We start from the raw sequence: 21,855 nt of genomic DNA on the forward strand, positions 1-21,855 counted from the left end.
AGTCAGGGGAGAGCCTTTATTCAGCATGAAGTTTACGATGATAACCTTCCATAGTTCTTAAATTTTTTCTCTCCAAATGCTTACAACGTAAACACAGTCATTTATACCAGGACACATAGGAGGTGGTCAGTGTTCATAGCCAACCATTACACAGACTGTTATAAGTCCTACAAAATACCCTTGTATGGCGTATTCCAACCTATGACCCAAGGGTCTATTCAGAGAGTCCTATGACAGTCACATACACAGTTCCTAACAGGTGGTATGGACAGGGTGTTTGGGACCCATCAGTAATGGGACATCACATTTCCTACCTAGTGTCCTCCATACAGAGATAGTTAGTACTCTCATACATTATGTCAAGCTTAATTCAATTACTTTCATGCTCAATATCTATCAACACTTTGCAGTTTGTTTGGGACAGGTTATTTGAGCTTTCATCTCACTTCTCCTTATGTCTTCTTAAATAGTGAATATGGGCTTCAAGTGCAGTCTCAATCCAAATTGGAGGAAGGGTTTAGGAATGCTATTTAATATGTAGCCCCCTCTTTTTCGAGGGACCAAAAGTAATTGGACAATTTACTCAAAAGCTGTTTCATGGACAGGTGTGGGTTTTCCTTCATTATGTCTTTATCAATTAAGCAGGTAAAAGTTCTGGAGTTGATTCCAGATGTGGCATTTGCATTTGGAAGCTGTTGCTTTGAACCCACAACATGCAGTCAAAGGAGATCCCACTGCAAGTGAAACAGGCCATCCAGAGGCTGCAATAAAAAATACCATCAGAGAGATAACAGGAACATTAGGATTGGCCAAATAAACAGTTTGAACGCACTGGTGAGCTCTGCAACACAAAAGGGCCTGGATGTTCACGGAAAACAACAGTGGTGGATGAAACCTTTCCATGGTAAAGAAAAACCCCTTCACAACATCTAGACAAGTGAAGAACACTCTCCAGGATATCATTATCCAAGTCTACCATAAAGAGAAGACTTCACGACAGCAAATACAGAGGATTCACCACAAGGTGCAAAACATTCATAAGCCTCAAGAAAGAAAGGCCAGCCCGGTTCTGGAACAGCATTCTTTGGACAGAAACTATGATCAACATGGACCAGAATGATGGGAAAAACAATATGGATCCCACATCATCTGTAAAACACAGTGGTGGCATTGTGATATATGGGCATGCACAGCTTCCAATGGCACTGGGTCACTATTGTTTATTGATGATGTGACAGAAGACAGATGCAGGCGGATTAATTCTGAAGTGTGTAGGGATATACTGTCAGCTCAGATTCAGACAAACTTGGCAAAGTAGATTGGATGGCGTTTCACTTTACAGATGGAGAATGACCCAAAATATACTGCTAAAGCAACCCAGGAGTTTATTAAGGCAAACAAATTGAATATTCTGCAATGGCCGAGTCAATCACCTGATCTCAACCTGATCAAGCTTGCATAGCACTTGCTGAAGACCAAACTTACAGCATAAAGACCAACGAACAAACAACAACTGAAGACAGCTGCAGTAAAAGCCTGGCAAAGCATCACAATGGAGGAAACCCAGCGTTTGGTGATGTCTATGCATTCCAGACTTCAGGCAGTCATTGCCTGCAAAGGATACTTGACAAAGTATAAAACATTTACATTTTATTTATGATTGTGTTAATTTATCCAATTACAATTGAGCCCCTGAAATAAGGCGACTGTGTATGAAAATGGTTGTAATTCAGACATAACCATTGTTCACAGGTGCATAAAATCCAGCACATAGATATGAGCTCTCCATAGACAAACATTGGCATGTCATGGTGCGGTGAGCAGCAGCGCCACCGTGCCATAGTTTCTCAGTTCCCATATCTCACGAACACATCCCGGACTGTCACATGTTTCCAATCTTCCACACCAGGTCCCAATCTAGCTAATTTGTATGTGTATGTATGTTTCCCCTCTGCTCCCCACATTGTGGCTCATTGTTCTTGTCATGTTTGGATGTCGTGTGTGTTGCCGTTATTGTAAGTGCTTGTACCATTTCTTATTGTCGTTTTTGCTGCTTTAGTCAGCCCTTTGTTTTTGTGTGTTTTGTGCTCGGTGTTTGTTTATTTCTTATATATTAAAGAATCCACACCGACTACCCCTGCCTGCACCTGGTTCCTTGCTCGTGCAACACTGCACTACACCACCTGTTTGTGACATGGCAGTACAATGACATTTCACAGTTTACATTTGGGCATAGCATAATCATCTCTCCTGGTGATTGCATTTATTTTTTTGTGGGGGTGGTTTCACCTTAGTTTCAGAACTTCCCTTTAATGTGAAACTGTTAGTTTGTGGTACTTGAGATATCGAGGTTTGCTGTTACACAATCAAATATAGGTTAATGTTCAGTTGAAAAACGTTCTGGAGTGGTACAAACAGAAATGCCACAACTCCTTATTTTAGATTTGTATGTTTAGATGTTTGTTCTACATAGCATATTTCAAATCCTGTATCCTGCATTTATGATAAATAAGAGTTTCTCACCCTAAAGTCTGGGCATACTTGTGGACTGCCTTTTTCAATTCATACAACAGATTTTAATTTGGATTATAGTCTGGAAACTGAGGTTTGACTTCCATTTTGTGGTCCCACAACTATTTCTGTGTTGGTTTTGAAGTATGTTTGGAAACATTGTCTTATTGAAAAGTCCATCCACGGCCAAGTCTCAATCCCTGTACTTGATAACCCGAAGAACCCACTATACATTAGATGTGAAATTACAATCTTTGGATTATTGTTTCCATCCTTCACCATTTTCCTCACAGTACATGAGGGCAATAGGCATCCTCTTCTTGGGAACCTACCCCGCCACTCTTAATAGGTCCGGAATTAACACCCGCCAAGTTCCAAATGCGGGGACATTTTCTGTTTGGCGAGTAAATCTCAGATAGTCGTAGTAAGATAGTCGTTTCCCCACTGACAGAGAAATGTTAAGTATATACAAAGCGAGAGAAACCCCCCAGACTGAAGACTATCATGTCTATAAGCTATGTTGTCAGATACATTTACAAGTTAGCTATGGTAAGTTTTGTGAAAAATTAGACAGGTAGCTAGATAATGGGTTCATATTTTCCCTGTTAAACCATGGAAAAAGGCAAAATAGCATAATTCTGCACCTCTCAGAGGCCACAAATCGAAACTACGTTAACAAAGTGACCACAAAGCCTAAACATTTAACTGACAAAAGATTATAATATCAAAAAAGGTGTCACTCTTGTCCTTAAAACATAAGAGCCCTGAGTAAACGCTGACCTGAGCTATATGTTTTCAGTGTTAAACACAGCTGCAGGTATTCATGCACAACTGTTGTTGGTGATTTACAGAGGTGGAAGATCGTGTATTGCAGTAAAAGTAGAAAAAAACAGTGTTGTAGAGTTACAAATTACTTGTCAGTTACAAGTCCTGCATTCAACATTGTCCTTAAGTAATAGTACAAAAGTATTATCAAAATATACTGTAGGCTACTTAAAGTACCAAAAGTAAAAGTGCTCATTATCAGTTTAATATATCTTATTTTATTGGATTATATTATAATCCAATAAATTGTATTAAATGACTGATACTTTAAATATAACTGTTATATTAACTCGCCTTAAACTTGAGACATTAGTTAATGAGTGGCCTGTTGATACCTTGAACCTGTTATGGATGGATAATCTCTAAGGGAAGAGCATGGCTGGTTTTCTTAGTGTGTGATGTCCTGTGGTGTTCAGGTTCAGTTGCATTTTTCAAAAAGTTAAATATGTCTCATCTGTTCTCAACTTTAAGTGTTTTTCCAGGGCTTTCAATAAACGCCATCAATACTGAAACAGTTGTCCGTGTATACTAGTTTGTATATGGAAACGTCACAGTGCTTAGTGTATGGGGTGTTGCTCTGGGACAGGCGAGTATGAGGCTGGGAGGGGAAATCACAGTATACTCACTACAAAAATATAGACTACACCACTGGTTTCTCTAACCTTATTCACAGACTAGGTTTCCCCCTCTTCACATCATGATAGGTGGTTATTCTTTCAGAGCAGGTAGACTTTCACTGATCCAGCCGCAGGGTTGTCTCCAGCCCGTTTGGCCACAGTACACACAATATGTTGCAGGGACATAAGAGCAGGTTTTCGGTAGTTGTTCATTCCCTTGAATGACCCTGCCTTATCTGCTTTCATTGGGAATGTATAAGTACAGCAGTACGTTTCCCTTGCCATTATTGTTTTTGACCCACGAAAACTGTTCTTTCCACGAAAAACGAAAGTGATTGTGTTTGCTTTGCCTCGTACAACGTCGTGTTTGGGCCCTGCTCTAAAACTATGAATGATCAAAACAGACGAGCCATCGAATATTATAGGTCAAAAAGACAACACTGGTACTGTACCACACCGAGGGGGGAGAAGAAGCACCACAGACACTTTAATGCGAGAACAAGTGAACATTTAAGCAGGAAGAGTGTCAAAGATTACAAGCAAACGTTTTCATACGATACTATAAATTTAAATGGGAAGATTTAGCACTAGCCCTCATGGGCCAGTGACTGTCTTTGTCTACTGGCCCAATGTTAGGTCTTATTGGCCAGGTGAGAGCGGGCCATCGTTAATGTTGAACCCTGGAGGTGCTGGAGGAGGAGCAGACTCAGGGACAGCCGGCAGGTGTTGGAAGACAGAGTGGCCTAGAAAGTAGTAAGACAGTGACTGAACCAACAGAAAGACAGTCATGAGAAAAGTTTGGATTATTACTATAAATGTAAGTAGTTATAAACATTTAAAAGGGCTTTATAAGGTATTAATTCACTATTTTCTAGTTCTGCTATTCGTGACCTCTAGCTAAAATTGTTAAGTGCAGAGGGCATTATACTGTTTGTGCAATGTGAAGCGCATTTTGTGAGGTAGGTTGGTTAGTGTGAGTGGCAAAGACAATAAATAGCATAACCCTAGGGCAGGGGTCGGCAACCCAAAATGTTGAAAGAGCCATATTGGACCAAAAAAATAAATAATAATCTGTCTGGAGCCGCAAAAGATTAAACGTGCATCTGTGGGTCATAAAATGTAGGGGTGTGAAACAGAAAGCCAGTTAATATCTCATGTGACCATGTGGCCCCAAGCAGCACAACTAAGGTGCGGACAAGTAGGAATGTTGTTCTGGGCTTTTTTGTGGCATTGGCACAGTAAAGGCTTCTTTCTGGCAAATCGACCATGCAGCTCATATTTGTTCAATTATTTTCGTATTGTGCTCCTTGAAACAACCACACCGTCTTTTTCCAGAGGTTACCTGTGGGTTTTTCTTTGTATCCCAAACAATTCTTCTGGCAGTTTTGGCTGAAATCTTTCTTGGTCTACCTGACCTTGGCTTGGTATCAAGAGATCACTGAATTTTCCACTTCTTAATAAGTAATTGAACAGTACTGACTGGCATTTGCAAGGCTTTGGATATCTTTTTATATCCCTTTCCATCAATAAAATTCCATTACCTTGTTATGCAGGTCTTTTGACGGTTCTTTTCTGCTCCCCATGGCCTGCTCAGTGCATCCACATGAGAGCTAACAAACTCATTGACTATTTATACACAGACACTACTTGTAATTTGAAAAGCTACTGGTGTGGGAAATTCACCATTAATTGCCATTTTCACCTGTGTGTGTCACCTTGTGTGTCTGTGACAGGGCCAAACATTCAAGGGAATGTAAACTTTTGATCAGGGCAGTTTGGGTGATTTCTATTATCATCACGATTTAAAAAGGAGCCAAACATCTATATGATAATATATTGCTTTAAATTATCACTATCCTTAAATAAAATACAGTTTTTTTGCATGATCAGTAATATTTTCAAAAACAGTGCCAATTTCACTATTTCTGCCAGGGTATACAAATCGATGAACACAACTGTACCTTTGGCATCAATAACAGCTATGAGTCTATCTATATGTCTCTTCCAGCTTTGAATATCTGAACATAGCAATTGTTACCCATTCTTCTTTGCAAAATTGCTCAAGCTCCCTCAAGCGAGATGGGGACCAGCAATTTTTCCATATTCCATTTCAACGGCCAGTTCTGGACAAACTCACATACGATGTTCTCCACATTTCTTAATTATGGATTTTAGTTTTATTCAATATCTTGGAAATGTTCTGATTACTAACCCTTGATTGATGGATTTTAAGAACCTTAGATTTGCTTAGAATGTTCCTTCTTCGTGATGTCGTTTTTGTAAAGATTTGTACTACCCAACTGAACCAACAAACAGAGACAGGAGTATTTAACCTAAAACCATCTGAAACACTTACCCACAGACTCCATTCAACTAATTACATGACCTATACACAATAATTGGTTGCACCACGGCACATTCACGTATGTCAAGGTGAAGGGGGTGTAATTCATTTGGAACAATTTGCTACTGTTTCACAAAATTAGCACACATTTCTAAAATGTTCACCTAGATCTTTTAAAATGTATGCACTTCTTGTAAGTCGCTCTGGATAAGAGCATCTGCTAAATGATGTTGTCTGCTCAACCAATGGACATTGGATTCACCCCTTTCTACTGTGCAGTGGTAAAACCTATTGCTTTATTGATTTCAGTCATATTTTAAAGTAGATTTACAATAATCTCTTAAACCAACTAACACACATGCAAAATATAACTATCAGTAAAGGGCACAGTGTTATGGAAATTTTGAACTAAGGTGCATTTGAGAAATGTCTGTCTTTCTATTGGCCGATATGTAAATTTGTGCTTTGATTGTGACACACATGTCTGAATAATATCATGTCTGAATAATATGTCTGAATAATATTATTAGGTATTTGGGCCATGTCCTCCTGCCTAGAAGAAGGATGTATTCTTTGTCGTCCTATACATGTATGAATGAGTTACTAGTTAAAGATACAGAGAGGGGTCTGGTGTTTGAATAGGAGACATCCTTGACCGGCACGGGTGGATTAGAGGTGTACTCGTAAATCTTATATAACCCTTTAGTGTCTCTGTTGACTATCCAGACATTGTGTCTCCTCAGGAGTTGAGAAGGATAAGGTGGGGGGACAGCCCGCCCTTTGGGGTAAACAGATGGCAGCATCTTAACACACCCCTTTTCTATGTAATAAATACGGATTGTTCATGTATGGAGTTAGAGACTCCTCAGATGATTGTGTGTGTAAGCGGTTGACGGGTCTCTCATAATAGTCTCTGTGCATAATAGTTAATAAAACGGTTATAATGTACAAAGAGAACTTTGTCTCTGTGTCCCTTACTCCGAGTGTCGATACATGGAATTTCCATCACAACAGACATATTTTACTATTCTAGACGGTTGCATTTCATTTCTCATGTTGTCATGTCTTTCTAGAGCGGACAGATGTCTGTGGACCTCCTCCATTTCTCAACAACGGAGACACAGTGCACCATAAAGAACAGTATAGAAACGGTGAATCCGTGGAATATGAGTGCCAGAAATACTACATCCGTAGTGGTCAATCCCACAAGACATGTCGTAACGGAATCTGGGTTGGACAGATTACCTGCCTGGGTTGGTAGCCATTTAAAACAGTCAGCCTTTCTTTCCAGCTACTCACCATTAATGATAGGAAATAATTACATGAAAGCTTAGTTCCCCACCCACCACGGGCCTTGGTGCAGCCGCACCACCCACACAGTGTTTGGAACAATCATAGCAGTTCATGCATAAAACTGAAGGCAAGATCACGCCTGAACAAAACGAGGGCTCATAATGTCTACCAATAACTGCACATTTAGTGCAAATTGTGGTTTTATCAAGCAAAAAATGCTCCCCCCATTAGTGCATTTTCTTGACAATCACTGCTTATCACTATCCAAAATGACATTATTGCTGCAACCAAATCAAGCATTTAACCCTGCAGATATTATTTGGTGATTATGATCAAAATGTTCCCCAACCCACAACCTTTTTTTCAACTGATCCTTCGGTAGAGCACTATGTTCTGATCAATATGTTCTTTCTTGTCTTTTTTCAGAACCCTGCACTGTGAATAAACAGCTAATGGCAGAACGGAACATTGTATTTGCCTATCGGACAGAAGATCCTAATAAGCTTTATTCCGAACATGGGGATTATATCACTTTTGAGTGCACTAGTAATACACATCCTTCATCAGACAGCGTAGGTTTCCGTCAGCAGTGTTTAAATGGGTTCATGAACTTGCCTCAATGCCAATAGTTGCAGCAACTTATTGGAATTGATGTCTATACCAGCTTTCTGATGAATGTCAATAGAACATTGTACCACAGTCTAAAAAAAATAACTACAGTGCATGTTCACTCAGGCCATGATCAGAAACAACAATGCGAAAAAAAATGCAGAAAGCTGGCAGACGACAACACTCAGATTAAAATCAGATGTTTTATTTACAGCAGAAACCAGTTGAAATAAAAATAAAAAATTTTGGAGTTTCATTCATTTGCACATCATATCCCTTTCAATGGCTAAAATTTTCCACACACAAACACCTTTAAAAAGCTAAGCCATTACAACTACAAAAAAATATTTACAGAAAAAGTTTGACCAGATATTAAATCAATGTTACAAAAATATATATTTTTAAAGCATAATGGCATCAGCAACCATCTGTATGGCTCGGAGAGGGTCAACAATATCTTTCAGCTGGTCTTTTCTGAGAACCCAGGCAGGGGAGAATCTGAGAATTAGAAAAAAAATATATTAAAAACAAATATTGTTGACATGTGGGAAATCATGGACAACTGGTTTATAAAGTATTTATTTCTTTAGACATTCATAGAAGGTTGAATCAACTGCATAGTAGATCATAGTTCCAAGCAGTTATCTAGTTGGCTGCAAAAATAAACAATATCAGACTTATTTGGGGCACATAAAAATGATATTGCTTGAAGAAAAGGTCAAATGCAGTGGCAATACTAGTAGAAAAACTTGTACAATTCAAAATCTCTGCACTTTACACTGAAGACTTCAAAAATTGTGAACATGAGGGAGCCTGATAACAGAGTTTGAAGAGGAGTAAAACATTTGAATATAAAACAAATGTGTGAAAAGCATGGTTTTAGTTTGGCTTCATGGAACGAGTAGCGTTTGAAGTGAGATGTTAATCATCTTCACTGCATGGTTAAGCTGTGCATTAAAATGGCCTGTGAACACGACCAAAATATAACCTATTGTTTGGCGTCTGGAGATTTCAGGCGACACTACTTGTGTTCACTTAATTCTCATTAATATGAAGGACAATTCGATGTCACCCAATCACAAACATATATAAAAAAAATGCAGAGAATCCACATCCAAAACATCAAGAACTTATCCCCAAATCAAAGCTGTACTAGTGAACACTGCTTGTCAACTGTAAGTCAGTTATGCAAAAAGACAAAATTAATTCTGAACTATTTTTGTTTAAGATCAGCCCAAAATACTTGCATGTAGAAACAGGCTCTGCATACCGGCAGATCCTGTTAAAGAGGTTGACTCAGGGAGATACAACTCCAAGAACTTGGGTCAATTAGGCTGAACAATAGCTAAACCTGATGGACATTTGTAAAACGGTAAGAAAAGAAACACTTGCTGCACAACTGACATCGGCTTGGATTTGCGTGGTGTTGCCTGGACGATAAAGCTTCCGTTAATGGATGCGTTCATCTTCTGCTTAACCACAGTCCTCTCTGCCTCCATCTTGTGTTTGCATGCAGTGAGGCGATAGATGCTGTGGAGCCGCTCAACAGCCTTGGGAAGCTTCCTCATCTCCTAGAGATAGAAATGGAGAAATTACTAACAATCATGCCATTTGCCCCATTAAAAACATAAGCATACTGGAGTTTGCCTTACTTCATTATCTTCATTTAATTCCAAAAAGTACTTTTTATGTAGGCAAATATTTTTTAAACCATATTATTGTTGACTAAAAAATTAAGACAAATACAATCGTGGAACTATTATTTAGCTGCACAGCCTTTGACCAAGAAAAGTTATAATTCAACTTTATTAGGGGTGTAGGCTAGCTACTGCTGTTCAGATCCAGAGATTGGTGTAGTTCAGATTTGGACCACTGCTAATCTAGGAATTATTTTTGATTAAGAGGCATCCTAGTCATTTTGACCAAAATATCTTTGTTATAGTCACATTTAAAAAAAAATTTTGAGTTATTGTCAAAACGACAAAAACAATGAGCCATTTTAGCCACCAAAATGCCCTTATGTTTTAGTCACATTTTAGTCCTAACACTATTTTAGCCTCAACCTATAGTAAACATATCACTATATTAAATTAGGGAAATGAAAATGTTTCACTTACAATGTTGATATTGGCTGTTATTTTTCATTAAAAAATATGCAGCGTTGTGCCGAAATATAATTATCCAGTCGAAAATCGCATACTGCACACGTTATCTATTTAACTAATATATGTATTTACCTAATATTTTCGTCACAATTTTTGTTGACAAAACACTAACACTGATTTGGACCATTTAGCCACACAAGGATTTCATCTACAACATTCCAGAGTGGTGTTTGATGTGTTTCCTTGTGTGGTTGTTGTGTTGCTGAAAGACCCATTAATGTCAACAAAGATAGTATTTGGACATAGGGTTGAACAACATTACACAACTAAACACATTGATAATTCTAATTCCATCATGTCTTGCACCCATTGAAAACCCCCAGTACTACAGAGAGCAAAGCAAAAACATTAAAAAAATGTTTTTGCTAATTGGTAATGAACATCAAGACTTAATGCAATTTGAAATCTAAATTATGCATTCAATTAATTGGTTAGATTTGATACTGGTTTGGAATTGCTTTTCTGGTTCTGGGGACCTTGAACATGTGTTGAAATCAGTGTATTAACTTATCTGTGTCCAACGTTCAACACAGTTGCAAAACACTGGGCCTCAATTTGACATGTGGTTTTGAACAGGACAATGACCCAAAACCTGTTAATAAGTACCCAGGAAGGATTAAGAGAAGATGCTGGAATAGTGTAGCAAGTAAAGAGCACAGATCTACATCACATCCATAATGTATGGCAAGAGTTAGAAGAGAGTTTAAATAAACTATTGCCAGTAGAAATGTGCAGGAAACTCATTGGTGGGTACAAGAAGTCTGTCAACAGTTTATTGGGCCTAAAGCCTATCCAAGTATTAGCTCAGACGTGATTATAATTGAGTCCATGTCGATAATATTTTCTAAATGAATTTAGTAAACTGTAGATTTTATTTTCCTAAACTAGTTCAGATTTTAGGAGCCAATTGAGGTGGTTCGGCATCTGGTAAGGATTCCCCCAGGACGTCTCCCTAGGGAGGTGTTCCAGGCACGTCCAGCTGGGAGGAGAATTCGGGGTAGGCCCAGGACTAGGTGGAGAAATTATATTTCGACACTGGCCTGGGAACGCCTCGGGATCCCCCAGTCAGAGCTGGCAAATGTGGCTCAGGAAAGGGAAGTTTGGGGTCCCCTGCTGGAGCTGCTGCCCCTTCAATCCGATACCGGATAAGCGGATGAAGATGAGATGAGATAGTTCAGATTTTATTTGGAGGTGTAAAAGCACAAAAACAATCTGGATTTGTGCTTTCAAGCTCCAAATTCTTAATTCTGTTTGAAATAGTGAAAAAGTAAAAGTATGTCAATATACAGTGCCTTAGAGTGAAATAGCCAACACGTCATAATACCATAGTATCAAAATGTGATACAGGTTCTTTTTGCATGTTACCATTTATTCTATAAGCAAAATCAGAATCGCTTCAACTAAGTTCAGTATTTTGTTTAGGCTTATTCTGGCTCGGCATTCTGACAACCATGCAAATCTTATGAGGACATGGAGACGTTAATCAACAGATTTGCTTTAAGTAGATATCCAAAAAAATATATGTTTGCTTATATAAAGACACTATTAATAAAAGTGCACTTGTACTTCAGATATTTACATGGTTAGGGTAGTGGCAAACATTGCCTTTAATATTTAAGCATTGTCCTTGAACCGGAAGTACCTTTTGAAAACAATTATGATGCATGATGACACTGGGTTTATTTTACTAAAACATAATGTCATCATATGTGGACAAGGCCTCAGGAGGTTAAGGTCCGATCACTGGACAGCTCTAACAACGCATCCTCCAGGTTGGATAACAGGTGATCCCCAGTTGTCTTATCCAGTCATAGCGTTGTGCAGTTTGGGAAGTACTTCATAAAGTGATCCAGAAGGCTTTTGGTGATGTGAAGTTATTTCCGTCATGTTATTGAGATCCAGTTCATTGTCCTCCACAAATTCTCCCAGCTTGGGCAACATTATGACATTGCCGACTTTAGGTTGCATAGCCTACCTCTCCAACTTTTATGTGAATGCATCGATTTTATCAGACAATTACAATAGGCCTATATTTGTATTTGTGCATGGTAGTGATGAGTTAAGTAAATTTAGTTTGTCAAATGTACACAAGATTTAACAACCATTTGGGATCTGTCAGGTGGTGGACGAGTTGGGAACCAAGGGGGACAAACAGCCTGTTGTTTTCTGGGACATGATTTGTTGGAGTTTACAATGTTAATAGCGCATAGCTCTCCCTCCTTTCAGCAGAAAAAACATGTTGCTTTCATCAGCTGTTTGAGAGATTGTTGTCAAGTAATGTCTTATGTAGAGCTACGGATTAGCCACCGATACATGTTCTAGGCTATGTTTATTTGCTAGCTAGCTAAAAGCGTGCACACAGCAGGAACTTATTAAGTGCTAAGGGCTACTATTAACCCGCGCAACAGATTCAACCAACCAGTTTTCGTTCTGTGAGTATATTCATATTTTACATATTTAGCCTATTCAAGTATTTTTTCTTTCTCATACACAGTATAGCAGTTTCCAGGTTTATTAAAAATGGCTAATTTAGTCGAGAAATCATCTTGCAACTCCCCCCAAAATGATCTGGTAACCCAACTGCAGTCTAGCGCATGCATTCGTTTTACATGCAAGTATGCTGGCCAGCACCCATGTGTCTGTGGATGAGGCCCACTCATGCCCGCACATACATTGACACAGAACAAAGGAAAGCCCTTAAGCCTACACGAAACACATACCTTATTTGAAGTGGATCTAAAAATCCCCTATGGAAGAAATTAATGATGTAAGAACCGAAAGAGCAGCATGTCCAGTTGTGCCGTGAATATTTTGGTGGGACTATGACCAGTATAATTTTAATGAATTCATATCTCAGACAAATTCTCTCATACTAATAAAATTGGTGGTTGCCACGCTGCAACTTATGTCACTCAACATGTCAACAACATGCATTAATTCGTTTTATTTGTGAAAACTCTCTTATTCAGTTAGAGCCATACTGCTTTGTTTGGATTATCCGCAAACTTGGATGGGCATTTTATAATTAAAAATGTGTTTTGGTTACAGCCCAAACAGTTTTAGGAACTCTAGCCAACCCCATGTAGTAGACGTGGCATACCAGAACCCTGCGTTTGTCCTGCAGCAGGATGACCAGGAGGAGGCAGGTCTTAGTGAAGATGCAGGCTCCTTTGTAGGCCACCTTGTCGCCTGCTTTCTCCCTGTAAATCTGCAGAAGGTCGAGAAGCGTGTCGACAGAGTTCTCTACCGCATACACTGCCTCTGTTGTCTGGTCATACTGGTATCCGAAGGGACACACAAAGAAATGTTTTAGCGATGGTTATGGAAAAAACAAGTAAACTCACATACATGAGAATATACAAAGTCGACATAATAGGAGGACCCACTTTAGAGAGGTTGAGGAGGACCTGAACAGCGTAGGTGATAACCTCCATACAAGTGACGCTCCGGTTACAGTTGAAGATCAGCGTGAAGATGACCAATGTGGCTCCACTGGTCACCAGACGTTCACAGCACTCTGGGGACAGCCTAGTGGCTGTCTCTGTATACACAACCATTTGATATTAGCCAGTCGATCTCTGTAACAGTTCCTGTCAATAGTGCAATCCAGGGCACTTACCCAGGTTCTTCAGAGCTTCCAGGATACAGGCGAAGTCTTTATATTTGAGGAGGTACTCTATGGCCCAGGATGTTTTGTTGCACAGCCTGTCCTCCTCTCGGATCTGCTCAGACACCTTCTGCAGACAAAGTCTCATTGCCACCACTTTACAGATGTCATGGAGCTTTCTGGAATGGTGGCCTCGCCACAATGCCTAAAAAGAAAGGGTCATCGATGGGTGTGGGGAGAGAAGAGATACAGAAATATTTAGAGAACTAGACTGAGATAATAAAAAATAATAATTTGAATGACAAACACAAAGTTACTATAAAAACTCGATGCAAACCTGCATCCTGATCACACCCTGCTGCATCCGCTGTTCCCGCCTGCGGAGGACGAAGGCCTGGGCGGGATCTGCCTCAAATTAATCACTGACGCTAACTATCTGATTAGTTGCCTACTGAATCAGGGAATGACAGGCTGAACACGTTCAAATTAGGGCGAGTACTGAAAATATAAAAAGCATATCAATGGATGTTTTCAAATGAGATGATGAAATGATGTCTGATCTTTCAAGCAAAATCAAAACCAAGTGATTCAAACTCAAGTCATGTGATTAGATTTTTAGGTAAGACTCTAAAGACATAGTGATGATTTTGATATTGATTTTTCATACTTTGTTGATACTAATTACACCTGCCTTATTTTAACAAGATTTTGGAAATGTATGTATTTTGCTATTAAGTATAATAAAGACTGTATAAATGTTGAATGCATTTCAGTAGCCTACTGTCTGCGTAAAGGAGTATAAGGAATGCCTATGTAACTGTAATTCTAACCATAGCTAACGGATCAAAATGTTTGCCATGCCTGGTACTGGTAGACTAGACTTTTAGATGGAGTACACTGTTACGTTAGCTAGCTAACTAGTGAGATTACTAGGGTACCCACCAAATGCAAGGGTACCCACCACATTTGCTAATTAGCAAATGTTAATTGTGATAGCTAATGACAACACTGCCATCTGACCAAATAATTTTGATGACATGATAATAATGAAGGCAACATCGTTTTTTACTTAATATTCAATCACTTTATCATTGTCAGCATAATTCCAAGTCCTAAAATAAACAGTAATTAACCCGTTTATTGTCGTTAGCCCTGTACATGTGACCAGTTTCAAGGTGCAATTGATAAATAAGGATGGGAGAAAAGCTTTTTCAAACCAACTCGCTGTGTATCCTCTATTGTTGTTATCGCGTGCAGTTTGCCCAGGATCAAGAAAGAACTTCATGAAAATAGTGCAGTATGATCACATGCAGGGGATATTGTGGTTAGAGACTGGTTGTTTAAATTTGCTGATTCAGCCAATGGCCATCAATCTGACAATTTCCGGTGGTTTTCTTTTATGGCTACACATTTGACGCAAGGGTCCACCAGAATCTGGACAGAAGTGTCTATAAACAAGATTAGGTGTTGTAATCAGTGCTTGACTGGGGCTGGAATGGTCCGGAACGGCAACTTTCTAGGAGTAGGAGAATGCCCCAGGTTGAAAATGTTGCCCGTTAGGATCGATACTCTCCATTGACTCCTTGCGATTCCTATTTTTACTGTTAAGTGATTAGTCTGTAGTTCCTGAGATTGGCCTGGAATTGGTACATCTTTCAGTGGTGTAAAGTTAACTTGGATTACAAAAGAGAGGTATTTGGCCAGTGAGACCATCTGTAACCATACCTGCCTAGGGCTTCCATATCCAGCTTCTTCACCTGCGGGAACGCCTGAAACCAGCCATTCGGGCAGTTGAAACTGGGGGGTTGCACAACTAAAGAATTTCTGCACAAACTGTCTCAGTGAAGCTCATGATCCTCACCATGGACTTGATGTGAATGCTGTTCGTAACCATCCTAGTCGGAAAATGCTTACCTTCAATGACCATTGTCACGTAGACATAGAAACCTTTGTATGTGGACTGACATCCATTACATCAATTTTCTCTGTATCTATGTATCTATGTCCCTTGCTCTTTTTAATTAATTTCATCCTCTGACTCATTCCTCTCCCACTCATTCTCATTCTCTTATACTCATTCTCTCTCTCTTGCTCCTTCCTTTACTCTCCCTTGTTTCGACATTGAGGCGGCCTTTAGTCTTAGGCACAGTGCTTAGATGCATTAATCAGTAAGAATACATTGTTAAAGAAATTTCCCTGACAAAATCTGTATTGCCCAGCGACAGCTCCGACACCTGAAGGATCTGGAGAAGGTCTTTATGGAGGAGTGGGCCAAAATCCCTGCTGCAGTGTGTGCAAACCTGGTCAAGGACTACAGGAAACGTATGATCTCTGTAATTTCAAACAAAGGTTTCTGTACCAAATACTTGTCATGCAATAAAATGCAAATTAATTACTTAAAAATCATACAATGTGATTTTCTGGATTTTTGTTTTAGATTCCGTCACTCACAGTTGAATAGTACCTATCATAAAAATTACAGACTTCTACATGCTTTGTAAGTGGGAAAAACTGCAAAATCTGCAGTCTATCAAATACTTGTTCTCCACACTGTGTAATCCTCGTCCCATCCACCTGTTGCATGACTCATTGGAGATGTTTTGATGTTCCAAACTACGGATATAATCTTTATTGCACTCATATAAAGATGGCTTACAGATTAATTGTAATTTAACCATTATTTGAATGTGAATGAGGGGGTTATCAGCCAAAAGCACAACATTATTAACATACATAGATAATATGGGCTGCCCACAACCAGGGGTTAAATTGGGCCAGAGCCAGTCGTAGCCCAGCACCAGCAAATGAGGTCAGAATGAGAACTAGGTGGAGCTGAACTTCCAATGAAATTGTTTAAAATGTTAAATATACAACATGCGCTATTTTGTGCAGAATTTCCAAAATGTGTCCCTCAATCTATAGTCACTGACTGCAAGTTTGGAGACCTTGATGCGTTCATGAATTCACATTAGATACTGGTCTGAAATACGAGCGTGCTATTGAGAGTGTCATGAAGTGCTTTGTATTCATGTATTTACAAACATTCCAGAATGGACTTCCACGAGTGAGTGTGAAATAACAGAGAGTCGAAGAAGCTAAACTTTGACTGGCAGAAGAAATTGCAGGGGGGAAAAAACATCAATTAAAAAGAAAAAATTAGCAGTCTCACATTACCATGTTGGTTAGTACAGTATCCTGAGTGAAAAAGATCAGTAAGCACCCAGCTAAATTTAAATAATGCTAGTTTAAGAATATTGTTATCTAAGCAGCCATTCCAGATGTGACATTCTACAGTATATTTGTTTAAAGACAGTGAATATCTTCTTGAAGTGTGTGACTTTCAAAAAGAAACAAGAGAATTTAACTGGTAGAAGTCATATGTCCATTACATCTTAAATGTAAGTACCTTCAGAGTAAAGTGATTCCTGAGAGGCAACTAGGGGATCAAGGTGTGGCTGATCTACTTTGCCTTAAAGACAAAATAACTGGTTTAAATGTGAATAGTAAAATAAGCTCAGTAGACAAATTAAATGAAGAACATGGAAGGTTACAAAGAGTCCTAGAGGTGCTGCATTTGTGAGTAAAAAGAAAACTAAAACTATTGAGTGGGAAAATGACTTGCAATTATGCCATGTCTAAAGTCTGAATATAACCAAGCCAAGCACCATGCACACACACGGCATAGAAAGTTTACAATATTTGGCCAAATTGGAGAAATTGGTCAAAAAGATAAGCTTATTTTCTTTAGTCTCCCCTGCCAGATAGAATTTGGACTTAGCAAAGGATTCCTTGACCTTGAAATATTTTGCACTGCAATCAGGGCTATAGCACCTGGCCTACAACTGCATAGCTATTTGCAAGGAAAAACAAACCAGACCGGACCAACTATAAGGAATTAATTAAGGAATCCAATTTAAGGAAAGGTTAGTTATTTTTTAATCTTTTTTCAGATTATCTACAAGGTAGTCTAATCCTGGACATTGGAGAATTATTTTTGGGGATTTTTTAAAGGAAGCCTCTCTCCCAGCAACAATGGAAGTGAATGTGGCAACTGATTTACCGTTTGAAAATATATGATGTATTCTGTTTTTCAAAATGGGAAGCCTAGGGTATATTGATATACACTCACCTAAAGGATTATTAGGAAAACCATACTAATACTGTGTTTGACCCCCTTTTGCCTTCAGAACTGCCTTAATTCTACGTGGCATTGATTCAACAAGGTGCGGAAAGCATTCTTTAGAAATGTTGGCCCATATTGATAGGATAGCATCTTGCAGTTGATGGAGATTTGTGGGATGCACATCCAGGGCACGAAGCTCCTGTTCCACCACATCCCAAAGATGATCTATTGGGTTGAGATCTGGTGACTGTGGGGGCCATTTCAGTACAGTGAACTCATTGTCATGTTCAAGAAACCAATATGAAATGATTCGAGCTTTGTGACATGGTGCATTATCCTGCTGGAAGTAGCCATCAGAGGATGGGTACATGGTGGTCATAAAGGGATGGACATGGTCAGAAACAATGCTCAGGTAGGCCGTGGCATTTATACGATGCCCAATTGGCACTAAGGGGCCTAAAGTGTGCCAAGAAAACATCCCCCACACCATTACACCACCACCACCAGCCTGCACAGTGGTAACAAGGCATGATGGATCCATGTTCTCATTCTGTTTACACCAAATTCTGACTCTACCATCTGAATGTCTCAACAGAAATCGAGACTCATCAGACCAGGCAACATTCTTCCAGTCTTCAACTGTCCAATTTTGGTGAGCTTGTGCAAATTGTAGCCTCTTTTCCTATTTGTAGGAGATGAGTGGTACCCGGTGGGGTCTTCTGCTGTTGTAGCCCATCCGCTTTAAGGTTGTGCATGTTGTGGCTTCACAAATGCTTTGCTGCATACCTCGGTTGTAACGAGTGGTTATTTCAGTCAAAGTTGCTCTTCTATCAGCTTGAATCAGTCGGCCCATTCTCCTCTGACCTCTAGCATCAACAAGGCATTTTCGTCCACAGGACTGCCGGATACTGGATGTTTTTCCCTTTTCACACCATTCTTTGTAAACTCTAGAAATGGTTGTGCGTGAAAATCCCAGTAAATGAGCAGATTGTGAAATACTCAGACCGGCCCGTCTGGCACCAACAACCATGCCACGCTCAAAATTGCTTAAATCACCTTTCTTTCCCATTCTGACATTCAGTTTGGAGTTCAGGAGATTGTCTTGACCAGGACCACACCCTTAAATGCATTGAAGCAACTGCCATGTGATAGGTTCATTAGATAATTGCATTAATGAGAAATTGAACATATGTTCCTATAATCCTTTAGGTGAGTGTAGGTCTCCGTATGTTCTCCAAAAACAATTCGTGCCGCAACGAGCATCATCCAGCATGACCGGTTTAGCGGTGGTTCAGTGATTTTCTGGGGAGGCAGATCTTGAAGGGTCGCACAGACTGCTGTTAGGTGCCTGGATGAAATCCACAGACTCATGGTCAGACCTTACACTGGTGCAGTGGGCCCTGGGTTCCTCCTGGTGCAGGACAATGCCCGGCCTCATGTGGCCAGAGTGTGCAGACAGGCTGTCCAGTCCAGGAGTGCACTGATGCCCTGATCCAGGTCTGGGAGGAGATGACACCATCTGCTGTCTCATCAGGAGCATGAAGTTGTCGGGAATGCATACAGGCACGTGGGGACCATACACACTACTGAGTCACATTATGAGTTGCCATGATGAAATTCAAGCAACTTGGAACAGCCTGTGATTTCAATTGTTTACTTTGTTTTTTGGTGTGACTTTGAATGCAGCCTTCAATCATTTGGACATTTTGGTTTCTGTTGACTGTCGTTACATTATTTTGTTATCAAAGAATTACACAATATACGGTAAATATTTAGATTTTTATAATATTTTGTTCATCGAGACCCGATGTGGGATTTAAGTGTTCCCTTAAGATTTTTTTTTGCAGTGTACTCATGTCTCACTGTCTGGAGAAAGGCGCCACTGAACTTTATAAACAGCTTACCTCTGAGGTTCAGACTGATAAAGAAAGCCCACAGAGCTTTCTAATTTGTGCTTTTGATTTAAGACAGAAAATTCTGTTTAATTAACACAGGAAGCAGAATTCGTCCACAGTGTTCCTCCACATACTCCTGACTGGCCTACAGAATTACAGTATAAGAAGTGATCTTCAGTCATATCTTATCAGACCAACACTCCTGACTGGCCTATTCAATTACAGTATAAGAAGTGATCTTCAGTCTTATCTTATCAGACCAACACTTCTGTCGAGGTACTGCTCGAGAAATTAAACATTATATGCATAAAAGAAACCAACTAGGTTGACGCTCCAAACAGGTTTAGGCTGTCCAAGTATTTTCAATTTGCCCACTTTCTGGCTCTTCAATTTAATAAATGACTCCCCTGTTACACATTACGCAGGCCACAGTGAATAACACATGTTTAACTGTCATACTTTATTCAATTGCACAAGCACATCGCTCATAACTGCCCACTAAAATATAATACTCTGTATCACTTACCATTTAGTATTACTTATTTGCCTATTGCCAAGGTCTTACCAATGTGCAATGACAATGAATACATATAAAACCAAATTAGTCTACAGACTAGTCAAGAAGTCTTCCCCTAATAAAATTGAAATCACAAATTAACCACTGAATGTAAATATTTTTTTGCTTATGTGCATATGATCCATTAACAATTACAAATGCAATTACAAATTTAGCAAGCATAATTGCTTTGAAAGGCTGGATAGAATCCACATATTCACTTTTTATATATAATAGGATTTTGTTTAACAATTGTTTAACTCTTAGGACTCTGCTTGTCGGTTTCTAATGTTACATCTTAAATCATGCAACAAATCCAGCATCTTTTGCAAATGTTTCAGTTGAGTGCATGTTGCTTTCATTGAGAAGTATTATTCAGGTAAATGATAACCACCAGATGAATAAGACTGAAGCTTTGTTTGATCATATGCTTTGTCCAAAGCCTCTTGTAAAATGCAGACATCTACAATTTTTTGATTTGGTTTGATGCCTGAGACTTTCAAACGCTGACAACTACTGGTCACCTTATTTAATAATTTAACTAAAACAAATGTCAGTATTTCCACTCCAGCGATATCGGTGGCATAGCTGGAACACAGATAAGGGTAATAATAACAAACAGGTGTCCATGTTCCAAATGAGGGAGAGAGTGTGATTCCACTGGCACAGCAGGCCTGACTTGCCAGGACATTACAGGAAGAGCAATCAATTTGTTAAATCTGAAATTGAGATTGATTGTTCCTATAGCGGACCACACCTTCATTCATTAAAATGTTTACACTGAGACTGCAGAACTGTCTGTAGCACTGTGTTATTGTACACTGATATCTCTGATTAAGGGGATGTAACATAACCACTGTTACAATCTCAAAACAGCAGCTATGCAGTACTTAACACTGAAGTACTTTATATTATTCAAGAGGGGATAATGATATTACTGCCTGGCCTTGGATATGTAATTCCATGAATGATAGTGGGTGGACTAGGAACTGTGATCAGTTGGCATGAGATTAAGATTATTTATGAATATACTAGGTGTTAACAGGTCACTAATCTCTGAATCCCCACAGAAAAGTAAATTAGTACAAGCAGGTGCTCAACAGCTTTTAAATGAGGTTGTGATTTTATCATATCAAATGTAGTGGTATATATAATGTAAAGGTACATGGATTACACCCATGCCTATGCTAAAGCCTATAGTATTAAAAATTAAATGCAAAATAATCTATATTAATCATTTTTAATGGACTCATCTACCATTCCAATATTCACAACATTTAAACATTATCTAACTATGTGTCTCTAGTGTG

At 39.2% G+C, this 21,855-nt stretch overlaps 2 protein-coding genes across 3 annotated transcripts in view; one reads left to right on the forward strand and one right to left on the reverse strand.

Annotated features, from left to right (window-relative positions):
* Positions 1-8,445, forward strand: part of LOC109615428 (complement factor H-like) — a 62,352-nt gene extending 53,907 nt beyond the window's left edge. For both annotated transcript variants that reach the window (XM_034293606.1, XM_034293608.1), the window contains 2 exons: positions 7,371-7,550; positions 8,017-8,445. In XM_034293606.1, the coding sequence (XP_034149497.1) occupies positions 7,371-7,550; positions 8,017-8,219 (383 nt within the window). In that variant the 3' untranslated portion in view covers positions 8,220-8,445. The remainder of the gene's footprint in view (positions 1-7,370; positions 7,551-8,016) is intronic.
* A 306-nt stretch (positions 8,446-8,751) lies between these two features.
* LOC105009016 (abnormal spindle-like microcephaly-associated protein homolog) lies at positions 8,752-14,396 on the reverse strand. The gene is made up of 5 exons (XM_034293620.1): positions 14,309-14,396; positions 13,984-14,176; positions 13,751-13,905; positions 13,465-13,641; positions 8,752-9,770 (listed from the first exon to the last, which is right to left on the reverse strand). Exons 1-5 carry the CDS (start codon positions 14,333-14,335, stop codon positions 9,525-9,527), a joined length of 798 nt encoding a protein of 265 aa, XP_034149511.1. The 5' UTR covers positions 14,336-14,396; the 3' UTR covers positions 8,752-9,524.
* Positions 14,397-21,855: the final 7,459 nt, after the last annotated feature.

The sequence above is a fragment of the Esox lucius genome, chromosome 8 (assembly GCF_011004845.1).
Source record: "Esox lucius isolate fEsoLuc1 chromosome 8, fEsoLuc1.pri, whole genome shotgun sequence".
Lineage (NCBI taxonomy): Eukaryota > Metazoa > Chordata > Actinopteri > Esociformes > Esocidae > Esox > Esox lucius.

Coding starts and splice junctions, on each gene's coding strand:
- LOC105009016 (XM_034293620.1), bottom strand. CDS start 14,335: ATGCAGCAGGGTGTGATCAGGATGCAG. Junction 13,642..13,750: donor TCCTCCTCAACCTCTCTAAA/GTGGGTCCTCCT, acceptor TTCGGATACCAG/TATGACCAGACAACAGAGGC. Junction 9,771..13,464: donor AGGACAAACGCAGGGTTCTG/GTATGCCACGTC, acceptor TTCTATCTCTAG/GAGATGAGGAAGCTTCCCAA.